The 14,589-nt window shown below is 35.8% G+C and overlaps 1 protein-coding gene across 3 annotated transcripts in view; it reads right to left on the bottom strand.

Moving 5' to 3' along the window:
- The window catches only part of ABCC9 (ATP binding cassette subfamily C member 9), a 153,073-nt gene that overhangs the window by 66,730 nt on the left and 71,754 nt on the right, over window positions 1–14,589 (bottom strand). For all 3 annotated transcript variants that reach the window (XM_063593166.1, XM_063593167.1, XM_008954322.5), the window contains exons 17-18: window positions 10,385–10,457; window positions 7,357–7,462 (exon numbers count right to left, since the gene is read on the bottom strand). In XM_063593166.1, the coding sequence (XP_063449236.1) occupies window positions 7,357–7,462; window positions 10,385–10,457 (179 nt within the window). The remainder of the gene's footprint in view (window positions 1–7,356; window positions 7,463–10,384; window positions 10,458–14,589) is intronic.

Genomic DNA, 14,589 nt, shown 5'->3' with positions numbered 1-14,589 from the left:
ATTATGCTACCTAATGATATTTGGTTTAGAGTTACTAAGGATCATTTTCACTACTGCACACTGCTAATGACATCTTGGGATGGCTGATAGAGGCAAAAAAGGCAACCTCAGACTAAAAATTTCCTCCCAATAATAATTGTTCCCTGATTTAAGTTACTGATAAAAAAATAGGGAAATGATCATTTTTATGAATAATATTTTCCACACAATATGCTTTAGATAACAAGAAATTTGGACTTTGTTTTCTGTGGTATAAATCTAATGGGTGACCTCACTAGTTTTAACTAATTTGAGGAAGAGAGGGAAGAGGGAAGAGTGAGTATGTGGCAGAAATGAATGTGTTAATTTGTATTCTGGCCATTCAAGTGGAAATGCCCATTAGACATGTGTAAATACCTGTTGGACATTTGAGAATGTCAGCCCAAGGTAGAGATATGGATTAAGAATTCATCAATCTATTCAATAAAGGTTGGTTAAATTCCGACTCTATTTATTCAGTATCAGTTAAAAAATATGAATTGATCACTTCCTAGTGCCACACATGCTAGAGATACAGCAAACAAGAAAGATCCACTCCTTTCACACCACTTTCACTTTTGTGGGAGCATAATAAGGGAATAAGGGCTGAGACAGGTGGGGTAAAAGATGGTAGTAGGGCACTGATCAAGAACCAAGAACCAAAAATAAAGAAGCAAAGAACCAGAGAACCAAGCCACTTTTAGCAAATCAGAGTAAACAATAGAGTTGACGTCACAGGGAAAATTAAGAGTGTGCTAGATGAAAAAAAAAAAAAAAGCCAAGAGTACTTCAGACCAGAGAAAATATGTATTAGAAGGCCATGAGGTATCCTGATTACACAAAGAAGTGATGTATATTCAGCATGGCTGAAATGTAGGTGTGTAAATGGCAATGAACTTAAAAAAGTAAGCACAGCCAGATAATGAAGGGGCTCATAAACCATTTTATAGAGCTTGAACTTTTCCTGAAAGTAAAAGAAAACTACTGAAAAAGGTTGAAACAAGAGAGAGATACAGGTTCAATTTAGAAATATCACTGTGATCACAGAATGTAACAACTGAACTAGAGGGAACAAGACTGGAGATCATAAAAGAAATCCTTTGCCAACCTCACAGATTTGACTCAGTCAAGTCACCTATAATCGTTCTTATAAAACACTGTACTTCTTCCTAGTCTTTATAAAACATTAATCCAATAACTATAAAATTATTTGCTTACTTCCTCTTGGTTTCCCCTGCTAAACAGTAAGCTTCGTGAAAATAGGGGCCTGCCCTCTCTTGTTCACTTATTTCTCCCCCCAACTTAGAACTAATACAATGATTTGCATATAAATGGTGTGCAACAAATATTTTTTAACAAATTAATAAATGCAAGGGTCACGGAAACCAAGAAGCCACGTTGATTTCAAGGAGTCGTCGATGGGTGAAGAGTTTCAAAATCTATGGAGAAGTAGGACTGAGGACAAATTATTGGGAGTTAGCACTTAGGCAGTCATTGGTGTGACCCTCTCATCCAGGTTGCAATGCACAGAGTAAAAGAGAAGAACAGAGGTTAAGTGTGGGTGGACTAGGTCGTTAAAAAGAGAAATGTTCCAGCTGATTGAGAGATAAGCAAGACCATTATTTAAAAAACGGGTGGGGGATAATCGAGTGTGAAGAGCAATAAATAAAGACATTTATAAGAGAAAAGGGTTAATTAATGCAGTAAGGTCCTGAAAAAAGCAAAACAGCACATAGGGGATCTTCACTTCTGAAAACCTCTCCTTGAAGGATTTACATATATTTTCCTTTTCTTTCAGAGAAAAAAAAAAAGAGGTGAATTTAGACTCATTTGTAGGTAATCATCTTCCAAGAGCAAATTAACCCATTATTTCACTAACATTTTTATGAATAATGTTATAATCCTTAACTTCCAGAGACTACCTATTCCGGCCCTCTCACATATCAATATGTTTAATCAAATTCAATTGTGGAAGGTTATATAATTCCTCTTCCAAAATAAAGAAGTAGATTTAGCTCTGTCTAGACTCATCCTCCACCATTCAATGTGGTACTCAACAGCACTCAAGACAACAGGAGAATGCAAAGAGGTCATATAGAAAATCCCCTTCTAGAAAACAGAATAAAGTTTCACTTCTGAAAACCTCTCCATGTAGAATTTGTGTGTATTTTCCTCCCAGAGTAAAAGTTAAAGTCGACACAGTGTATTAGCAACTTCCAAGTATTATGGTTAATATTATGGAATGGGAGAGTGACTTTTGCAAATTTAAATCAGGAATGACATTTGGAAGAAGGGAAACTAGATGCTGGCACAAACATGATATATTACATCTGACCCAGGAAAGCTGATTTAATATTATTATTCCTTCATGCCAGCCAAAGTCACATGAAAAGAAATATTTCCTCCATTTGTCTGAAAATAATTGAAGCACTGTTACAAAGCTGATTACACTAAGATGTTGGGAGATAGAATGTCAGGACAGAAGGGGCCTGAAGAGTAGGATGGTTGATGGCATGGGTGAGAGGGAAAAGAAAAAAAAAAAAAAGGAAAACAAAGATAAATGACAAGCTGTTTCTCACATCATTACCACCACAATTAAAAAGCATTCTGGACTCTCTCACTGAAACTATTCATCAGATAAGGCATTTTAGTTCTGGCTCCTAAGATATCAGTAGAAATTGTTGTTTACCATCATAACCAGGAAAGGACTTCAGTCAGGCAGAACATTTGTTTTTCAACAAATATGAAGCACACTTGGATGCAAGATTGATGTGCACATTGGCATTCTGACAATTTTGGAGAATTTTTTTCATTCCTCTCTCCTCTCTCTCATCTTTTCTCTTCTGGGTCTACAATATGTCAGACTAGGTCAAAGGAAGCAATTCCCAAGGAAACAACTATCGGGATCTGTGTGTTCCACGTTCTACCCACACAGGTGTGTGCTGGATGAACAACAATGCCTTTTCTCCGGCCCAAAGTAAATATTTCCTCCTGCAGTAGGTCAGAGTACTTTACTCGATTTTGTTCATGCCTGTGCATGAGGACACATTCAAAAATAAAATTTATGGCCGGGCACGGTGGCTCACGCCTGTAATCCCAACACTTTGGGAGGCCGAGGCAGGCGGATTATGAGGTCAGGAGATCGAGACCATCCTGGCAAACACGGTGAAGCCCTGTCTCTACTAAAAATACAAAAAATTAGCCAGGCATGGTGGTGGGCGCCTGTAGTCTCAGCTACTCAGGAGGCTGAGGCAGGAGAATGGTGTAAACCCAGGAGGCCGAGCTTGCAGTGAGCCAAGATCGTGCCACTGCACTCCAGCCTGGGCAACAGAGTGAGACTCTGTCTCAATAAATAAATAAATAAAATTTATGCAATCAGAGACACATGTAATGGTGAAAGAATGATAGCAAAGTATTTGGTGTCTTACCATATCATTTAGTTTATTGTTTTGGTTTGTTTTGAGCCTTAAAAAAAACGAATTCAGTCTGTTGAAGTAAAGGACTTCTAAGCATTTACACAGCAGCAGCTTATGAATATCAATAATTTCTAAATTAGCTTAGCTTTAATTAATAGTTATATGCCTTTATTGGACTGGGCATACAGCTTTTGTTTCTGGAATGAAAAGAGTAATTACAAATAACTCTTTAAAAGAATGTCAGTATCCTCTGAATCTTCTTGATCCTAAAATATGTTTTATCAGATATTAAGGATATCATGAAAAAAATAAGTAATTCTTTTAATTAAATAAAAATAGAATTTGCATTAACTTATTCAATCTATTAGAATATTACATTTTCATTTGTTTGTGTGTTGAACCAACTTAAACATTTTTGAAGAAAACTTCGGTCCTTTCTGCAGTGAAGAGATAGCATTGTTGTCTAGTAAGGCAAATGCTCATAAAAAGATAATTTTTAGGTTACAGGAATTTTATAAATACTTAGAATTATCTCAATTTCCTTCTTACACTTTCATCCTGCTGGCTGACTCCAAAGTATATGCTGAATCTATTCACTTTGGTTCATTCCACAGCTACCATGTTACATCAAACTACCTTCATCTCTCATCTGAATTAGTGAAATGAACTCTTAAATGGTTTCCCGCACTTTCCCTCTTGCCTCTGTAATTCATTCTTCACACCACAAGTCCGAATCATCTTTTCAAATTGTACATCATATCTTCGCAAAAATGTAAATCACTCCTCTACTTAAACTTCTACAATATTTTGCCACTGAACTTAGAACAAAATCTTAACTCCATAGCATACCCAGAATGCTTTCCTCCTTTTCCAGGTAGCCTCAGCTTGCACCTGCATCAGTCAGTATTTACCAGCCATTCTAGACCCTTTTAGGATCCTCAAACACACCTCACAGGTATAGTACCTTTACTATATTGCCTTGTTTTATCATTGTCACAGCATTTATCAAAGTCTAATATTATGTCTTTTTCTTGTTGATTACTTATACACAGGCCACATTCTAGACTGTAACCGCATGAGATAGAGACTTGTCTTGTCTTGTTCACTTCTATATCCTTGATACCTAAATCAGTGTTTGGCATGAAGGAGGTACTCAGTAAATGTTGAATGAAAAAAAAAGGACTAAGAAATAAAATATCTGTATTCCATACTAAACATGGAAGATGGTCCAACTGATGTACAATTTATGTATTTTTCCAAATGTAGTTAATTTCATTCCTGGATCAAACTAGATGTTGAAGATCTGCATACTTAGACTGTGTTGTTCTGATACTACCCATACCACATCCTTCACCCCCTCCTGCCTGCCCTCTAAACCTTCACATAACATTTATTATATAATCTATAATCTAGTATTATATTCTGAATATTATTTGTAATAATTGGCACATGGAATTTACTTTTGAATAAATTTTAGGAATATTGAAGACATTAAGAATTAACCTTTTATTGACTTTTTATAAGGTATATGGAAGATATTTCTTTAGTTTTTTTTTTTTTTTTTTTTTTAAGAGAAATGGTCTCACTCTGTCGCCCAGGCGGGAGTGTGGTGGCACATTCACAGCTCACTACAGACTCAAACTCCTAGGCTTAAGAGATCTTCCTGCCTCAGTCTCTCAAGTAACTAGGACTACAGGCATGCATCACCATGACCTGCCTATTTTTAAATTTTTTTGTACTGATAGGGTCTCACTATGTTGCCCAGGCTGGTCTTGAACTGCTGGTTTCAAGTGATACTCCTGCCTCAGCATCCCAAAGTGCTGGGATTACAGGCATAAACCACAGCTGGGCAGATTTCTTTCACAGTTCTCTCCAAAAAGAGAAAATCAATCTCTACTGAGTAAATGTATGCTGTTTTTTTTCCTCACATTTCCTTCTTTGCCTAGCTTTCATGAAGTTCAGAAATTTGTGGCCCATATTTTATAATTATACAGGACTTCAGTACATGCATTTCTGTCTATTACTACTTCAGATGATTATTTAAACAATATTTAAAAATTTTCTTTATCTTTCAAACTCTACTATGTTATTTTAAATAAAACAATACAAAACTTTATGAAATAAGATACAATATAAATCGTATACATGCTTAGGAAAGCAAGAAAATAAATAGGTTATAAAGAATATTTTCTGCATCCTCACATCATTTCTTTATTCATTAACACAATGATAATTATGAATGATAATATTGGGGGTCAATTTAGCTCAAGTGGAGCTGGGGCCTGGAAAGTTAAATTACACTTGGAACAGGCCAGATTAGGAGATCTTCCTGGTAGCATGAAAATAAAATCTCAAGCCTTTTCTGTCACTGTCATTCTTTCTTTCTGTTTTAATGATGGTAAATCAGGATAAAAACAAAACCCAAATAACTTAATTATGGTTGTACAAGCTACACAATGTAATTAAATCCAGTGGGATCTACTTCTTCATCCAAGATAGAAGTGACGGTGGCTAGGGGAACATCATCTAGTGCCTGAGGTTAGTGACTGACACCATCTACTGCCTGAGGATAGTGGCAGGGGAAACCTAGTCTAGTGCCGTGAAGCAAACTGAGGTAGCAATGTTTCACTGAGCTCTCTGCTGGGTATGCACTAAACAGTTGCAAGGCTATCTGCTAGATTTGCTCAACAGGGATATAATGTACACTCAACAATTCTCAGTCTTCTTCTTTTGCCAATGACACTGAAAACAGGATTTACACTTCTAATTTTAGTCTGAATTTCACAACCAAGAATTTTGTTTCTTAATTGGAGTTTAAAATAAAATCTACTCTTAAAAGGCCCGTAGTCTTCTCATTCTTGAGAGATGTCTGTGTATGTAAACAGCAAACTCAGCCACGGTGGAATTCATGACAGTAGATACAAAATGATATGAAAGAACATCTGTGGGTTTCCCAACCTCAGCACAATTGATATTTGGGACAAGCGAATCCCTTGGTATGGGAGCTGTCATGTGCACTGTAGGATGTTTAGCAGCATCCCTGGCCTCTATCCACCAGGCCAGTAGCAACCTAATGCTTCAGTGTAAAACCAAAAATGTCTCCAGACATTGCCAAATGTCCCTGGGGACAAAAATCACACCCGTTTGAGAACCACTGGTCTATAGCCTAATTTCTTAGATCAGCTGTAGCCAATGTATCCATAAACTACTTATAAGGAGTCTACTAAGTAGGCCAAACTAAATAAGTATAATTTACTCTTTATTAACCAATTATGTAACATATTTCTGAATCACTTTATTACCACAGTGTGCTTTGACCACCATTCAAATATCTAGAAGAAACATCATGCTGGAAGCAGTCATTCAAATGTCTGGAAGATGCACTTTCTTTTCCATGTCTTTAGAATTGCACTAATCAAACCTATTCATATCTCCAACTAGACACTTCTAGTATCTAGTTTAAGTATAAGGATAAATAGTTGATTTTCACTTTCTTATACAGATTTTGGAAAAGATCATTTGATATTTCTTCTCTGAACATTGAAACTTTAAGGCACTGTTTTTATTTAAGCCTTATAAATAATGCACATTTTCCATAACTTATTTTATTATAGAATAAACTTTTAAGTTATTTCTTGAAGTGTTACCCATTTAACTTTAAAAACCTATCTTTACAATCCCATCCTTACTTTTGTCTCAGCAATATACTAGTTTATACTATTATAAACAACCTTTGTAATAAATTGTTTTGTAACTTTTTATTTATGACTTTTAAGGTTTCCATCAATTTTTTTTTAAAGCTGTGCTTATTTCTGAGTGGTCTTCAGAGTCAGAACATGTAAATGTATTTGTCTAAGTTCTTTCCTTGGAAGATTATCAGATGTATGACATAGCAGCGGAAGCCAACTAAAAATATACATACTTGCTCCAGTGAACTTTTCCTTCCAATGTCTGCATCTCACCGAGGATGGCAAGGAGAAGAGAGGACTTCCCACATCCTACTTGGCCCACAATCATGGTTAACTGACCTAGGAAAGCAAAACAAAGGATAACTACAGAATGAGATGGATTCTTAGTGAAATAACATCAAAACACATTTAGAAAAAGCTAATGTTTTACAATCAATGGCCCAGTTTTGATCTCCAGCAGTAAGGTATTCTAAACAGCTCCTTTCTCTGATACGTCTTTTTGGAAAAGGAAAAAAATATATATATAATGATTTATTATTTTTAAAACTATGAGAATAGCTGATATCAGTAAAGAGAGTAATGAAATAATTGCCTAGATTATCGAGATTAGTTTTAACTTTAATGTTCAATTCATTCAGAATAAAAAGGGCAGTTTTGATGAAAATAAATAATTGCAATAACTCTCCAATTTCTATTTGAAGAAGAGAGTGTCTTTGCATTTATAATAGAAAAATCTGTTCCTACTATAAATTTGTTTTGCATTTATAATAGAAAAATCTTCACCTAATGACCTGGCATAAGGCCAGGTCAAAAATATTTCTATTCAATTATAGAGACATTTTAAGGAAAAATTACTGGGTTTATTCCTAAATATTTTATTCTTTTTGATGCTATTGTGGATAGTATTGTTTTCTTAATTTGAGATAGTTTGTTGTTAGCATATAAGTACTTGGAAATAAAACTAACCAAGGAGGTGAAAAACATATACACTGAAAACTATGACATTGGTGAAATTAACACAAACAAAAAAAATGAAAAGACATCTGGGCTTAGGGACTGGAAGAATTAATATTGTTAAAATGTCCATACTACCCAAAGCAATCTACAGATTCAATGTAATCCTTATCATAATCCCTACAGCATTTTTTACAGAAATAGAAAAATCAATTCCAAAATTCACGTGGAAACAGTAGACCCCAAATAGCCAAAGCTATCTTAAGAAAGCAGAGCAAAGCTGGAGGTATCACACTTTTTGCTTGCAAAATATATTACAAACCTACAGTAATCAAAACAGTACGGTACTTGCATAAAGACAGATGCATATATCAATGGAACAGAAGAGAGAGACCATAAATAAACCCATACATATACAGTCAACTGATCTTCAGCAAGGGGTTTCAACGAACTGGATATCTACATGCAAAAGAATAAAATTGGAGCCTATACTACACCATACACAAAAATCAACTCAAAATGGATTTAAAACTTAAATGTCAGACCTGAAACTATAAAAATCCTTAAAGAAAGAACTTCTTGGCATTGAACTTGGCAGTGATTTCTTGGATTTCACACTAAAGCACAGGCAATAAAACCAAAAATAGATAAGTAGAACCACATCAAACTAAAGAGCTTCTGCACAGCAAAGGAAACAACAGAATGAAAAGGAGACCTACGGGATGAGAGAAAATATTTGCAAACTATCTATCTGATAAGAGGTTAATATCCAAAATATAAAATACAAAAAAAAAAAAGAAATGAAACAAATAATCCAATTAAAAAATGGGCAGAGAACCCGAATAGAGATATTTCTTCAAATAAGAAGTACAAATGGCCACCAGGTATATATAAAATGGCATTCAACAACACTAAACATCAGGGAAATGCAAATCAAAACCATAATGAGATATCACCTCACACCTGTTAGGATGGCTGTAATAAAAAAACATGAAAGATAACAAGTGTTAGTGAGGATGTGGAGAAACTGGAACCCTTACACACTGTTGCTGGTAATGTAGAATTGTGCAGCCAACAATGGAAAACAGTATAGAGGTTCCTCGAAAAACTAGAAATAGAATTGCCATATGATCCAGCAATCCCACTTCTGCGTATTTATGCAAGCGAACCAGAATTAGGGTCTCAAAGAGATATCTGCTCCCCCATCTTCATTGTAGCATCATTCATAATAACCAAGATACTGAAACAACCCAAATGTCCATTGACAGATGAATAAATAAAGAAAATGTGGTATATACATGCAATGGGATATTATTCAGTCTTATAAAAAGAAGGAAATCCTGCCATTCACAACAACATGGATGAACCTAGAGGACATCACAGAAGGACACCACCTAGAGGACACCACAGTCACAGAAGGAGAAATACTGTATGATTCTACTTCTAGGAGGTATCTAAAATTTTGACTCTTTTAGGTATTTTAACTAATTTAGTCAAAATTTTAGACACTTCTTCTCACAGAGACAGAAAATAGAATTGTGGGTTCCAGGAGATGGGGGAAAGGGAAAATGGGAAATTGTTGTTCAATGGTTATTATTGAATTTCAGTTATGTGAGATGAATAAGTTCTAGAAATCTGCTGGTCAATATAGTACATACAATTAACAATATAGTACTGTGTACTTTAAAATGTGTCAAGAGGATAAGTCTCATGTTAAGTGTTCTTCCCACAAAAAATAAAATAAAAACAGAAGAACACAAGGAAATTTTTGGTAGCGATTGCATATTGAATACCTTTATTGTGGTGATGGTTTTCACAGGTATACACATATGCTCAAACTCATCAAAATGTAAGCATTAAATATGTGCAATTTTTATGGATCAATTACACTTCAATAAAACTTTTTTAAAATATTAAATACATATAATTATTGGATATTTAAATGTTATCTTGAAAACTTCATCAGTATTTGTCACAAACAGAAAATAAGTTTCTCATATACTCTTTCTTTAAAGTGTTTCTCAAACAAAAAGTGAAATCAACCACCCCACTGTTTAAATTGCCCAAATCAGCAAATGAACAGTAAATAATTGTCCAAAGGTATAAACTCCACTGTGAAAGTCAGGTCTTATCATTTCCAGCCATTCCCACAGTGACACAGTGGCTCGCAAGCACAATAGTGCAAATAGGTAATCATAAATAATATTTATGTCTTTAAAAAGTATCTTTTTATTAGGCTCAATTATCTTGGAAAACTATGGTTACGGTCATGAACAATTACAAAAATTCATAACAAATAACTCTTACCTGTTGGAATTCGGATATCTATATTGGATAATGTAGCTAAACCACTGCCCCATGAAAAGTATCCATTTGTGACCTACAAAATAAAAATATAGAAATTAAATTATATGTGTGGTATCAATGAATAATTCTAATTAAAATAATAATTTGTAGGCCGGGCGCAGTGGCTCACGCCTGTAATCACAGCACTTTGGGAGACCAAGGCGGGTGGATCACAAGGTCAGGAGATCGAGACCATCCTGGCTAACACGGTGAAACCCCGTCTCTACTAAAAATACAAAAAATTAGCCAGGCGTGGTAGCAGGTGCCTGTAGTCCCAGCTACTCGGGAGGCTGAGGCTGCAGTGAGCCGAGATCGCGCCACTGCACTCCAGGCTGGGTGACAGAGCAAGACTCCATCTTGGAAAAATAAAATAAAATAAAATAAAATAAAAATGTGTAAATACTAAAAGACTCAACCCAAGGTAGAACACACAATGGTGAAATTCTGATTTAGAGTTACGGCTATTTAGTGGTATAAATGAAAAATTAGAAAGAATGAAAGTGAAAGGAGGGTCTTTAAATTTGCGATATTATGAAGAATGCTAAAATCTCTGAAAATTTGGGATTACCAGATCGTTTACATATGGACATTCTTAAAAGACAATTATCCCAAACATTTTCCAATGAAATCTCCACATTAATTATTTTCTCACTGCCAGACAATTCCCCAAATCCTAGTGATTAAAATAAAGCAGAGAAATAACCACAAATTATTCCAGCAAAATGACTTCATTAACTGAGGAGGAAAATTCTGTAATTAATGAGTTTCCTGAACTGTGTAGGCCAACTATTCACTGAAGTTAAAAAAAAGAGTAAAGAATAATAAAAGAAGTGAGGCAACATTGCTTGTGGTATAAACGCCAACAATCAGGAAAAATCACAATACCTTCTATTCATCCCACACAATCTATTTGTTTTAACAAGCTTCAAGTGGACTTAATAGTTTTACCAGTTATACAAATAGGAAAGAAAACAGTAACAGAACCCAGGAATTAGAAGGATGAAGTAGACACAGATGAGGGGAGGAAAGGCTCCAAAAATCAGGAGAAATTGAAGATACACTTTGCTCATAAACTAATGTTTTATTTCAAAACCATAAATGAAATTTCTAAGCACACTATCGTTTAGGAATTTTGCAGAATGGATTTGTGATATCTGAATTATAACTACATATAACCCCCAAAACCCTTCATAAAATGAATAACTTAAAGAGTGAAAAACTGCTTGAAAAGGCTAGCTTATGTTTGTCCATGCAGGTTTTCTCTAGCTTGTAATATATATGGCACAACATTTAGTAATATCCATCACATAGTTATGTGTGAAATTAGTCATGGAAGGAGGGTCGCATGGAAGGGCTGGATTCGAATTACTGATTGCTTTATAAATATGGCTGATCATCCTCACTCTGTTTGAGGGACTGTGTTAGGCTGGCATAGATTACAAAGAAGGCATAATGCATCCTCCCTGCTCTCTTGAAGCTTGCAATCAGTTGAGTAAGTAAACCATGGAAAGAAGTGAGTACAAGACACGACATTATGGGCTAAGTACCAAAGAGAGGGGACACACAGACACTAAGTACAATAGCAGCTCATAAAGAAAATCATTTACATCTGGGATGAGTCAAAAAACTTTTTGGAAAAAGAGGCCTTTTAACTAGTTTTGTAAGATATACCGAATGTCAATGAAAGCATTTGTAGGTAAAGAACTATAGTGAGAATAGGCTGAAGATCAAAAAACCGTAAAATATGTCAGAGGAAATGATGAATAGAGCTAGCTGGGGCAGAGGTGGCTGGGGCTGTCATTATGGTTAAATGACAAATGGCATGCAAAGAAATTATACAGCCTCAGAGGCTGAAGATTCCATTTTCTCTCCTAGGGTAGGTGAGGAGGCTAAAAGAGGCACAAAAATAGATGCTTGTGGACAAGGGCCAGCATGAAACTGAGAGAGACCCTACATAACACCGTTGATGTTCTCAGCAAATTGGGAGCTAAGGTGATCTGGAGAAAGAGGAGACAAAAGGAGAGAGAAGGAGGTGGGAATAGAGTGGTGACAGCTGCATAGCTACTGTAGGTTTGGAAAATAATGCTGCTAAGAGACATGTAAAAGGATGGCAGATAGCTATTGGGGGAGGGGAGTCAGCTGAGGTTGGAGATAATAACTCTGTGGCCATGCTGGCCTATATCATTGTGTCACCTTCTCCATAGCACTCAGCAGCCTGGTTATAGATGTGTAGAAGGCATAAGGTTGGATTGCTGCAGAAAGGTACTAAAGGACTGGGAGAAAAAGAAGGAGTTCAAGATATTGAAGGTTTCAATGGTGTTAAAAAAAAACAATGACCATGAAATTAAAGGCTTGAGAAAACTTGGGTACCAGGATTTTGTTGTCAGTGACTGACTAGTCTAATAGAGTAAGATAGAGGGGATGCAGTTCCAGGTGGTGACCAAATGTGAATCCAAATTATATGAGTGTGAAATTAAATTATATGTGTGGTATCAATGAATAATTTCTAATTAAAATAAAAATTTGTAAGTGCTAAAAGACTCAACCCAAGGTAGAACACACAATGGTGAAATTCTGATTTAGAGTTATGGCTATTCAGTGGTATAAATGAAAAATTAAAAAGAGTGAAAGTGAAAGGAGGGTCTTTCAATTCGTGATATTATGAAGAATGCTAAAAATCCTTTAGTATCTTTCTGCAGCAGTCCAACCTCATGCCTTCTACACATGTATAACCAGGCTGCTGAATGCTGTGGAGAAGGTGACACAGTGATACAGGTGAGGTTGTGTAAATGGAGTGACAGTAGATTAGGGGATTTTCAGGCTGGGATACTGGATAGACTGTGCCCTTGGAAGTGTAAATCCTAACTATGTGTGGCACATACAAAGACAGAATGGTGGACTAGGAAACATACTCACATCTACAGTGAAGGTGGAAGAGTGATTATGAGGTCCTCTGATAATAGATGTGAAAACAGGTAGAAAATACCATAGCTTTATGAGTGTGACAGGGAAAGGTTATGGTCTGAAAGTAGCAGGAAAGAACTAAAAGAATGCAATGTCACCTTCTGATTTGGTGCTACATTGAAGTAAAAGAAGGAACAACATCCATACAAGAAAGATAGAAGAGGAGGAAGGCTAAAGTTAATTTCTCCTGCTGCCATTTACACTTCCATTCCCTCCTGCCTTTTACAAAATGCACTAAATTCCCCACCAGCAGGGTTAAAATCCTGACTTCCCCAACTAGATATCTGAACTTGGAAAATCAGCTAATATATAAATCAGTCTTTGCAAAGGATCATGTAAGGATAGGTACAATGATGATCATCATAACAGGGTTTATGATACAGGAAAGATGGAGGCAAGCTCAGTGTACATCACTAGGGGATAAGTAAAATGCAGCGACACATTCTACAAGATACAATGGTGCACTTAGCAGAAGCAAACGATCAAGAAAACATTTAAGTAAATTGAGAGCACACAGACACTTATGACAACACTACATATTTTACAAAGATATGGGCATGCCTAAGCACATCAAGCACATTAGAGCTGGTTCTATAATGATGGGGGTAGGAGGTATGTATATTGGGGATGAGGTGACTTTGATAGGAAGGAGTATCAGGCATACAGGGAAAGAATGAATTAAAATTTAAAAGCGGGAGCCAGATAGACACAAAATGTCACCTAGTATATGATTGCATTTATATGAAATATCTAGAATAGGCAAATCCATTGGTTGCTGCCTGGGGCAAGGGGAGTGGGAAATGGGGAGCAATTGCTTAATGGATTTGAGATTTCCTCTTGGGGTGATGAAATAGTTTTGGAACTAGGTAAAGGTGGTGGTTGCACAACATTGTGAATGTACTAAATGCCACTGGATTGTTGACTTTGAAATGGTTGTCTGCTGAGTGAATTTCACCTCAATGAAAAGAATTTTTTTTTTAAATTTAAAGGCAGGGCACACACAGACCATTGTCCATTTTCTCCTGCTGAAAATAAGTAACAATGCTGAACAAAATTTGGTTTGTAAAAAATCTCACTAAAAGAAGCAGTTAGGAAATTCCAAGTCAAAATATAAGGAAAAAATACAAATTCAAAGGTGTGAGCCCCAGAACACCTAAGCCTCTTTCCCCCAAGGGGCCAAGTATAGCTAAGAAGGAAAAAAA

This window comes from Pan paniscus, chromosome 10 (genome assembly GCF_029289425.2).
Source record: "Pan paniscus chromosome 10, NHGRI_mPanPan1-v2.0_pri, whole genome shotgun sequence".
NCBI lineage: Eukaryota > Metazoa > Chordata > Mammalia > Primates > Hominidae > Pan > Pan paniscus.
The sequence above is the reverse complement of the archived record's forward strand: the minus strand, read 5'-3'. Positions and strand labels throughout refer to the sequence as shown.